Raw genomic sequence first — 11604 nt, forward strand, 5'->3', positions numbered from 1 at the left:
GGAGGTGCCGGCGGGGCTCGTAGCGGATCCAAGTCCCAAAATTCAAAAACAGGGAACGGTTCAGCTTCATGGGCCGATATCATGTGCCGGTTCTCTCATTTCGGTCAAGGTTGGGGGCCATCACGAGTTCGAAGGCGCCGGCGGAAGGTCGAATGGTTTCATTTCTTGCCGCCCATCCACTGCCCAACCAGAGCACGTGCTGTATTGCGAGAAGGTGATGTCGTCGGCAATAGCGGCTGAGGGGAGACCTGAGAGAGAGATGTAGCATGGGAATGGATGGCAGGGGGCTGGTAGGCCACATGATTAGGGGTGGGCATTCGGGTAACCCGAAAAGTTCGGATCGGGTTTTTCGGGTTCTAAAAACTGCAACCCAAGATGTCCCCAAAATAATTAGAACCCGACATGTCGGGTGCCTGAAAATTTGGGTTCGGGTTTGGGTACTCCCGATCTGCCTGATATCAAGTCACTACCGAGCCGGGAGGCGGGGAAGCCCAAGGCCTCCTCTGGTGGCTGCAAGGCACTGCTGGCATCGTCCTCCGCGAGCGATGACAGGGAGGACGCGTCGGCAACCAAGCCGGCCAAGAATGCCGCCGCAGCAGCGGGGAAGGCCACCGAAAAAGCCGACCAAGGCTGCGAAGGTGGGTGCCAAGGTGGGCAAGCCGATGAAGACTAGGCAAGATGGGGGTAGCGGCGCGAGGAGGACAGGAGTTGGGAGATAGGGTTAGGGTTAAATTTTTTTTGAGTTAGTTGGGCTGGACTGAATGTACAATTATTTGTAATAGGCTTCTACTGCAGGTGGGCCTTTTTGTTAGTTTAGGTAAAACGGGTTGTTCGGGTACGGGCACTAGAACCCGAACTGCCCTAGTTTAATTTGGGTTTCCTGATGTCCAACCCGAGATAAAACTTCGAGCATCGGGTTTCGAGTAATACGGGTTTAGGCTCAGGTTTTTCGGATTCGGACTTCGGGTTTCGAGTTTTGTGCCCATCCCTACACATGGTAGCCGCAGTGGTCGAGGTTTCCTCACGGTTCGGGCTGTGGCGGCAGGTGCTTGTGGTAGGCATGCTGGTGGTCGTGGCCACAACTTCAGTTCTTTTGAGGAGAAGGTGTAAAGAGGAATGGATCACTCTGGTGGTAAAGGTTTGGGGGGAGGCTAACCACGGATCCTTCCCTAGGCGTTGGCCGAGGCCGTGGCTACCCGCTGTACGACGAAGGTGTCAATACAAGTTCCTATGGACAAGGTGCTTGTGGTGGTTTTCATGGCCAATTGAGTGGCTGGCAAAGGAAACATGAAGATGGAGCTAGAGACAGAGGCTAGAGGTTCAAGTGAAGACAAGTTTCATGGAGAAGATACTGACCAAAAGAAGATATTGAGTGGTACTGGGTGCTATGAAGATGGGGATGCAGTAATGGAGGAGGCCATGGGAGGAGGCGATGAGGATGGGGAGGAGGTGAAGTTAGCTATCAAATGTTCAAGATGTGCGAGGAAGGGTCATGTGGCAGCAAGGTGTATGGATGAGCTATATTGTGTGATTTATGATGCCCAATTTTCAAACGTCCTAGACCGGTGGCACATGCTGTGGGATATGCAGTGCAGTTTGGGGTTTTACCGTATCTCGTATCCTCCTCTGACTAAGACCAAGAAGGATTCAAAAATGGCGCTAATTAGAGTGGTAGGGGGAGATCTCACCAATGAACAAGTGGATGTGCAACTTCGGAGGATTTTCCCAGGGAAGTGGAGGTAGGAGTTAATAGATCATGAGGATGTGGGTTTCATAACTACATTTCCATCAAAATTTGAGTTGCACAGAGCAATTACATTTGCTGGGGCAGACGTCAAGGATGCAGCTGTCCCGCTGGGAATTAGGCTGCAATTTGAGGTGTGGCATGAGAAGAAGGAGGGGTATCTGTTGCCAAAGGTTTGGGTGAGGGTTTTTTGGAATTAGAAAGGAGCTGCGTGAATTTTTGAATTTATGAGCTGTTGGGTCTATGCTTGGCTCCACACAAATTGTGAACATGGAGACAACAAAAAGGAGCGAGTTTGGGTGTGTTTTTGTAGCCATGCTTAATCCTTTGCTCATACCCCCGCATCTTGATGTTGTGATTGACGATCACTATTTTGAGTTAGACTTTTAAGTGGAGAAATTAGATGTGGATGAGAATGGGGAAGAAATGGTAGTGGATTGGAATGGGGATGAAAAACGAGAGGAGGAGGGTGAAGGAGAGAAGGAGAGACATTTAAATGATGATCCTTCTCCAAAAAGGCAGTAAGGTAATGACAAAACAAGTGAAGGAAAAAGTGGGAGTGCAAATGGAAAACAAGGTGGGAATAATATGGCAAATCTAGACTCCTAAAAGAGAGGGTGCAAAATATGACAGAGTTGTAATTCGTGATCTTCCTAATAAAGGAAGAGGTGGAAAAAATTATGGATACATCTGTTGACAAAAATCTAGACTTTCTGGTGGACAAGGTGATGGCTGAAAATGATGAGGTACCCTTCTCTGAAAATGAAGGAGGAGATGAGGTTAGTCTGGCAGGGAAAAAAAAGGGTTAAGCAGGGTGGGGCTGTATCATCTCTTCCTATTCTAGAGCCTAAGGAGCACACTCAGGATGAGCAAATGGGTGGGGTGACTCCGATGGTTCTAAAAGGACGTTGCATCGGCTTTTGATGAAGTGGTTCAGGCGGCTACGGCAGTGCGGGAGGCTCTAATCTCTCTTGTGAGGTCTAGCCCGAGGTTGGTGCATTCTACGGATGAGCACATGCTGTCCTGTGCGGGGAGGAGGGCAGCAAAAAAGAATTTGATGTGCGCGGAAGGTAATCCTTTGTTGAATTATTTATGTTCGTTACCTATCAATAATGTTGTTTTAAACATAAAAAGTTTGGGAGTTAATTTTGGATCTAATGATGATGAGATGGTTAAATCTGTATATCAACCTTTTCAGGTTGAAAGCACTAGATTTTCCAACACAATAGGCTGTGATAATAATGATGTTTGTTCTTGTGAAAGTGAAAGTGAAGATGAGAGTATAGAGGTTTATGAAAAGGAGTCAGTAAAACAATTGAGTGGGGATTTGTTAGAGGAGGTTTTCGATGAGGACAACTATCACCTAAGTCATGATTCTAGGGATATCTCTCAAAGGAACAAGTCGAGTGCTAAGTCATTCATGAAAAAGACTTGTAAAGTGAGCTTAGCAAAATATAATAAAAGAGGTTCCAAATGAAAGGAATTTTTTGGAATAGCACAGGTCTTAGTGACTTGGCTAAATCAAGTTTTATTGCTGATACTACTAGAGAGCAGAACTTAGATTTCATAGCTCTTCTAGAAACAGGGAAAAGGGATTTCTCACAAACAACACTTAATATTTTTTGTGATGACAGAAATTTTCTTTGGCATTGGACTGAACCTCATGGGAGGTCAGGGGGTATCTTGCTTGGTATGTTTTGGACATAGAAAGCATTGATGAAGGGGATTTTATGTGAAATTCCGATTAAGAAATAGAAGTAATGGTTTTCAATAGGTTTTAGTTGTGGTTTATAGGGCTGCACAACCTGAATACAAACAGGTTTTCCTCACAGAATTAGTTCATGCTTGTAGTAAAGAAAATCTGCCTCTGTTAAGTGGAGGAGATTTTAATATCATCAGAAATCCTAGGAAGAAGAATAATGATAGATATGATGATTGATGGCCCTTTCTTTTTAATGCAATTATAGATGCTCTTAATTTAAAGGAAATTGAGATGTCAGGACGTAAATACACATGGGCTAACTCGTTGGATATTCCAACATATGAGAGATTAGACAGAGTGCTAGTCAATACGGAGTGGGAATATAGCTTCCCTTTAGCCACAGTTCATGCTTTGGGTAGGGAGATTTCTGATCACACCCCTTTGTTGCTAAGCATGGGTGAGGGGGCAAATACGAAAAAACAACCAATGTTTAAATTCGAACTTGGCTGGTTGTTAAGAGATGATTTTTTTGACTTAGTGTCAAAGATTTGGAACAAAGAAAAGAAAAGGTCCACACCAATGCAAAAGTGGAAGAATAACATTAGAAAGTTGCGTTAATTTTTGAGGGGTTGGGGTAAGAATATGAAAGGTGCATATGAAAAAGAAAAATAAGAGCTTTTGAGGAAAGCAGATGAATTGGATAAAAAGGCTGAAACACAATTGCTAAGTCAGCAGGAAATTGATTTAAAACAAAGCATAAAAGATAGGTTGGCTCACTTCCTAAGAGAAGAGGAAATTAAATGGTTTCAACGAGCCAATGCTATTGACCTTTTAAAGGGAGATAATAACACAAAATATTTCTAGCTGGTGGCGAATGGTAAAAGGCGAAAAACTAGAATTTTTAGATTTGAACAAGATTGATGGGATAATTGAAGGGGAAGAGAGACTTAAGAAATACATCACAAAGTACTACAAGGGCCTTTTCGGTCCCTCAAAGAGAAATAATTTCTCCTTGAATGAGGCTTTGACGAATTAAATTCCTCAGGTTTTGGATATAGAAAAGATTATTTTGGCTGAACTTTTTACTGAAAAAAAGGTTAGGGAAGCCATTTTTCAAAATGAAGCGTAACAAAGTCCCAGGACCGGATGGTTTCCCGGCTGAGTTTATCAAGTTTTTTGGAGTTTTAAAAGATGACTTTATGGCCGTGTTTAATGACTTCCATAAAGGCAACCTTCCACTTTTTAGTTTAAACTTTGGAACTGTAACTTTGATACCGAAACAAGATGAGGTCAAGATGATCCAACAATATAGGTCAATACGCATGCTGAATGTTAGCTTTAAAATTTTTGTAAGTTGTGGCTAACAGGCTTGCCATGGTAGCAAGTAAAGTTATCAAACCTTCACAAACGGCATTTATGCCAGATAGATACATTATGGAGGGGGTGATCATTCTTCATGAAACGATTCATGAGTTGCATAAGAAAAAATAAAGTGGCCTTATTCTCTAGCTAGACTTTGAACTTTAAGAATGCTTATGATAAAGTTAATTGGTCGTTCTTACAACAAGCGTTAAGAATGAAGGGCTTTTCCCCTCAATGGTGTAGCTGGATCCAGAGTATTGTGAGCGGGGGTAGCGTGGGGGTCAAGGTTAACAATGATATGGGCAGCTTTTTCCACACCAGTAAAGGGTTGAGGCAAGGTGATCCATTGTCACCCATTCTTTTTAATGTGGTAGCTGACATGCTAGCGGTTCTCATATCAAGAGCAAAAGAGAATGGACAATTTATGGGTCTAGTACCCCACTTGGTTGAGGGTGGACTCTCAATTCTTCAATATGCAGATGATACAATCATTTTCTTTGAAAATGATTTAGAACAAGCAAGAAACCTAAAGTTAGTATTGTGTGCTTTTGAGAAGCTTTCTGGCCTTAGGATTAATTTTCATAAAAGTGAATTGTTTTGCTTTGGAGAGGCAAAAGAGTTAGCAAGGGATTATGTGGCACTCTTTGGGTGCAGGAAGGGATCTTTTCCTTTTATTTATTTAGGGGTCCCTATGAACTATCATAGAATCTCGAATAGGGATTGGGGTAGGATTGAAGAGAGGTTTCAAAAAAAGTTGAGTAGTTGGAAGGGTAAGGTTCTATCAGTTGGGGGAAAACTACTGCTAATAAATTCAGTGCTTGCCAACGTTTATGATGTCTTTTTTTAGATTCCTAAAGGAATTCTAAAGAAGTTGGACTATTAGATCCAGGTTATTTTGGCAATCTGATGAGCACAAAAAAAAAGTACAGGCTTGCTAAATGGAGCATTCTTTGTTTACCAAAGTGTTTGGGTGGTATGGGGGTCTTAAATTTAGAAGTACAGAATCAATGCTTGCTAAGCAAGTAGCTTTTTAGACTTCTCAATGAAGATGGTATATGGCAGAATTTTATAAAGTAAAAAATACCTGAGCAACAAAACCTTAACACAAGTGGTAAGGAAGCCTGGAGACTCTCAGTTCTGGGCAGGCCTTATGGATGTTAATGAACAGTTCCTTGCAAAAGCAAAATTTGAAGTAAATAATGGGAAACAGACTAGGCTTTGGGAGGATTGTTGGGTTGGGAATGAGCCATTGATGGATACATATCCTTCTTTGTACAATTTGGTTAGAAAGAAAAATGTCATAGTAGCTAAGGTGCTAAGCATAGCCCCTTTGAACATATCATAGACGAGCTCTGAGGGGTGATAAGATGATTCAATGGTTGAATTTGGTGGCGAGGGTAGTACCTGTTCATTTGAGCGACAAGAGGATACTTTCGTTTGGAATTTGCATAAAAGTAGAGGCTTTACAGTTAATTCTATGTATGCTGATTTAATGATAAATGGTGGTATATCTTCAAAATATGCTTCCTCGAAGTTAAAAATCCCGCTTAAGATAAAAATATTTCTTTGGTACTTCAAAAGGAGTTATTTTAACTAAATATAACTTGGCTAAAAGAAAATGGCAAGGGTATACCAAATGCTACTTTTGTAGTTCGGAAGAGACGATTCAACATTTATTCTTTGAATGTTGTGTGGCTAGGTCTGTTTGGAATGCAGTATATATAACTTTTGGTATGCAGCCACCTTCTAGTGTTGAGGATTTTTTTTGTCCTTGGCTCAAGAGCTTTTCAGTTAAGATTAGAAATCAAATTCTTGTCGAAGTTGTGGCTCTCTGTTGGGTTATTTGGCTAAGTAGAAATGAAGTGGCATTTCAAAGATCTATACCTAACTCTCTCATGCAGGTAATCTTCAGGGGACATACTGGACAAGATGTTGGCCACTGTTGTCTAAAGAGGAAGCGCAATCTGCACTGAAGGAGGGTTATCGAAGGTTGGAGATAACAGTCAAGGAAATCTTCAACAAGTTTGGGTGGAGCTCCAAGAATAGGATCAGTGCCTAATTTTGTTGCTTTGAAAGTTTATGAATTAAGTTAGTGTAGCCTGATGGCTTGTGGTGGTCTTAGACCTGCTTGTAGTTCCATTGGCTGTAATCACTCACATGTGAGTGTTAAGGTCGGATATTATTTCCTTAATAAAAAATTAACTCCCTAATTTGAATTTACCATTCTCTAGACCAAGGATATGTTACCAAAAATAGAAAAAATGCCATACATATATGCTGCCCTGAAAGAAATGTATTGTAATTTGTAGTTCTGTTCCATTTTGTGGATCTACTGCATTGATGGTGTTCAAAATACCATCTCGATGTCATATCCATGATTAACTACGTGCTTGCTGTCTCCACCATAAGTAGCGGTCAGGGAAATTGATCAAACATTCCAATAACTTGATAGAGAAAGTTCCCAGATCCAAGGAAGCTTATCATCAAGGGCTTCAGCAAGGGGCCGGGTTTCATTCATTATTTGAGAAAAAAAATATAAAGATTGGATAGATTCAGTCCGCAATTGCAGTTGGAACTTATGGAACAATGGCATGTGGTAGATGACATGCCTTTATATCATCACAAAACAGCTTCATGTCTACCATTATTTAACCCATGCCAATGTGCCAGTCCAGGGCAAGACATCGGCACAAATCAGCACCCCCTTATGGAGAAGTGCAACACATGGCCCCATGCAGGGTAATACTCGAGTAGGAGATAGCCACCTCGCTGCCATAGTATTACCATGGTTGCAATATGCTAGGATTATCGGTGTGCACCTTGAGATTGAACACGGGAGAAATTGTGTTGCCAATCGTGGCGTTTAGCCCCCTCAAGGGCAACGTCGGAGTAGGACACGCGGTTACCTCCCCGCCGCTGTAGCACCACGGTTGCAGGACGACACGAGGGTTCTCGACACGGACCATGAGACTGAACACGGGCGAAACCGTGTGGCCGAGCGTAGCATTTAGCCCCTCGTAGCTGGCGAGGTGCATGGAGAACTCGGTCGCGTCTCTTGCGTTATTGGAGCCATAGGCGGAAACCATCATCAGCACCATTATAGACGGCATGGTAAACATACCGAGCACAGCTTTGGTTATGAGCAAGCCTTTCTCCCAGGGAAATAGCCGGCAGCTGAACGGAGAACTCGGGAGGCATGTCGTACAGCAAGAAGTACATGGGCAGCAGGATGCCGAAAACGATAGCGCAGAAATCGCGCAGGATCGACACGAGGAGATATTCACGAGCCCGCTTGCGGTTGTACACCGATGTCGATTCATCGATGTCCATTGTTACATGCAAAATCGCGCACCTCTTCCTCTCGCCCTTTCCAGTTTGAAAGATCTAGTGTAGCAAACGGAAGTCGATATATGATTAACTTCCTGAGTTGGAATAGAACTTAAAAAAAAACAGACATTTCAAAGCAGAAGCTGCGAGTCTTGTCGGACTCCAACTCTCTAAGAGCAACTCCAAAAGATCTAAATTACCCCTAATAATAGCTTAATTAGAGGGAAAAATGAAAAAAAACGTCTCCACCCCCAATAGCGGGAGAGTATCAGCGCCCCAGCTCTCCACCGGCAGGCAGGGGTGGCGGCGAACGGGCAGGATGACGTGCCCATGTGCGACGACGAGAGCTCGCGCAGGTCAGCGGCGGGGGCGAGGAGGAGGGCGCGCTGGTGCTATATACACGGCGGCGGCAGGTCCGACGCCGCGCGCGAGGGACGCGCCGCGCCTCGCCCTGCGCGGCGCCGCGGAATGGGTCCGCGCCATGCTCCGCGAGGCCAACAGCAGGACGGTGCGGGAGCTGCTCGCCGGCGCCGCCCAGGAACAGGGCTCCGACGGCCTCGCCCTGGCTGTCGTGCCGTGGGTGCCACCTTTGCCTGCAGGGGAGGAGGCAGAGTCATCCACGGCTGCGGAGGAGGCGCGACGACAACGAGGGCGTGGCGGCGAAGGATGTCGAGGAATCCGAGGCATCGATCCGTCATTCGACCGGCCAGATCGGCCAAGAGTCTGCGGCGGCGGCAGCATCCTCCATGGGACCGTGGGGAGCTGCCTGCCCGCGCAGCGCCGTTGGCCGGGCGTCGAGCTGCTCACTTGCACCAGCCACCGCACAAAGCCGGCTGCCCGCGGAGTGCTGCTCGTTCGCCACCGAGCTGCTCGCTCACGCTGCCGCCGCGAGCTGGCCACCGAGCCGGGTGCCCGTGGCGAGCAACCACCCGTGGGATTGCTGGCCAACCGTGCTGACATGGTAAGTTTTGAAGTATTGAGGAGTTTATTACTGGAGATCTACATTGGATGATATGATTTTGGGAAAAAAATTTAGTAGAGCCTCCAATACATAGTATTGAGGAAGAATGTTTTGAGACTCTTGGAATTGCTCCAAAGCATGATTCATATCTTGCTCCAATAGTTTACTCCCTCTTTTTCTCGTTCTTTTGTCGTGATCTAAACAAATTTTACATAAAAAATATGATGCTTATAATAAGCACATTAATTTTTCAAAACACGACATTTGAAAGTTGGACGGTAGAATTTTTTTTCGAAATACAGTATAGACGCAGATGCTCACAACATGCATGTACGCTCGTCCCTACGAACCTACACACTCAACCCTACCAATATGAGCATCTTCAAGAGACTGAGCCGACAGATCCTTGAGAATGACGAAGTCACTACTGGCACCTCGCTATCAAGGGGCACGTCACCTACCACTGAAAACACAACGTCGGTTAAATTCTGAAATAAATCTAGAAAATGTGAGCACCAGCATCGAGTCAAAGATTCGAACCGTGATAAGCAGGTTCCACCACAAGAAACCTTATCGGCTGAGCGATCAATTGAGCTAACACTCAGTTCGCATTGGATGCTAGAACTTGGATGAACTGGTTTCACTGTACGGAATCTAGGCAAAAGAATTACGCTTGTTGACAAACTCAACATGAAGTCATATTTGAAACATGTGAAAGTTTCCTGATTCATGCGAGTTGAATTTATTTATGCAAAAAACTTGAAATTTTGCGTGGGCAAGCTAAACTATTTGTAGACCACTTCATTTTCAAGATTACTTGGAACATGAGCTTTTTAGAAAAAAAAAGCTATTGATGATTAGAAAGACTTATATTTTGATATTTTTGTCGGCGCCCATGAAGATGGCCTTGCCGCCTTGGTCACTACTCACTAGTCACTACCAATGCAATGACATGCAAAATTTGCTGTTAGAGGTCTTCACGGAGCCGGCGGCAGCATGGAACATCAAAATTGATTGGTGAGCGTAAAAGAGCTCATCATGGAACCGGTCCCTAAAATGAAACAAATGGCATATATATCCAACTGCAAATTAAACTGGATCTCTGATCTAAACAAAATTTTTGTCATACATTAGTGTTTATTGACAATAACTAACGATCCTGCGTGGCCATCTATATCACAATTCACAAGTAACTACTACATCGCCGCCCGAATCATACTAGCATCCAGTTCGGAGCAAAGTCGCCGCCCGAATCATAATAGCATCCAGTTCGGAGCAAAGTCCGCTGCCCAAATCCTGGACCTGAACACTGAGCACGGCGTCGCGTCCGAGGGCTCTGCGGCTCTGCCCGTCACCACCTTGCACCACATCCACGTTGGTTCAGCGCCGGAGGCATCGTCTTCCGCGAACAGCTTGACATTGACCTCGAGTTCCACGGTGCCCGCACGCCGCTCTTCCGCCATCCGGTCGCGGATCGGCTTGGGCAACCCGACGCCGTCCGCCCATGCCACGACCGGCACGTCCCGGGTATCCTTGGCGCCGACGCAGAAGGTCCGTGTCCGGCCCCACGCCAGGGTGAACACGGAGTAACGCACCACCGCGTCGCCGTGCCGGTAGCACGCGGTCCTGCCGCGCTTGTTGCTGGCGTGCAGGGTTATGTTGAAGACGGTGGAGAGGGGCGACGCCGGAGCCGCCGTATCCAGCCCTTGGATGCCGGTGAGCTGCACGGAGAACTTGGGAGGCAGGTCCAGGACGAAGAGGTAGCATACAAGCGGTGACAAAGCCAGAGCGAGCAGCACGTATAGTATTGCCCGTATTTCACTACGGGACATCTTCATAGTGAAAGTGAGTTCTTGATGGCGGCGACCTCTGTGCCGCAGCGGAGGATACGTGCGTCGACGTGAACCTATAGCTATATGTTCTCCTTGCCTCCTTGATAACAACGACCTCACCGGAACATACCTGAATTAGTATATTATTCCGTTTGGGACTCATGTATTCTGAACCTGCCATGGGAGACTCCGTACAGATTACGCACCGTAAAACTGTAGTAGGATTGCCGCGTGCAGCGAGTCCTGATGAAATAAGCACATCGTGCGGAGGATGAGGATTGCAGACACCCAGACCGATCGGGATTATCCTGGCGCCAGGTATAATATGATAGAAGATAAATTATGCCAAAAGACATGAGGCCTTCCACAATACCTGCCCAATGACCCGAGAAGCTAAGCAAGGAAAGGCATGGAGGGAACATCTTCGGACCCGGCGAGCTTCCTTTCGGACGGCGACCCCTTGACGAATAGATTGATTTGGACCCATCCACTTGTATTTCCTAACAAAAGTTCTTCTGAATTTGATGATGTAGCGGCCGGAATGGCCTTTAATGGGAAGTGGGAATGGGAACGGACATAAAACTAGGATAGTAGTGCAACTCGCCTGTATGTGCCCATATTCCACTCCGATATAAGACGGCGCAAACGCAAATCATTGGAGGCACTACTGTGAAGT

The 11604-nt window shown here is 45.4% G+C and overlaps 1 protein-coding gene and 1 pseudogene across 1 annotated transcript; one reads left to right on the forward strand and one right to left on the reverse strand.

The window, feature by feature from the left end:
- The first annotated feature begins 8454 nt into the window (after window positions 1-8454).
- On the forward strand, window positions 8455-9218 carry LOC140222889 (uncharacterized; annotated as a pseudogene).
- A 1131-nt stretch (window positions 9219-10349) lies between these two features.
- LOC140222890 (NDR1/HIN1-like protein 13) lies at window positions 10350-10928 on the reverse strand. The gene has a single exon (XM_072294014.1). It carries the CDS (start codon window positions 10926-10928, stop codon window positions 10350-10352), a length of 579 nt encoding a protein of 192 aa, XP_072150115.1.
- Between the last annotated feature and the right edge of the window lie 676 nt (window positions 10929-11604).

This window comes from Setaria viridis, chromosome 5 (assembly GCF_005286985.2).
Source record: "Setaria viridis chromosome 5, Setaria_viridis_v4.0, whole genome shotgun sequence".
Lineage (NCBI taxonomy): Eukaryota > Viridiplantae > Streptophyta > Magnoliopsida > Poales > Poaceae > Setaria > Setaria viridis.

Excerpts from the sequence above, each read along its gene's own strand:
- LOC140222890 (XM_072294014.1), bottom strand. The coding sequence starts at position 10,928 with ATGTCCCGTAGTGAAATACGGGCAATACTATACGTGCTGCTCGCTCTG.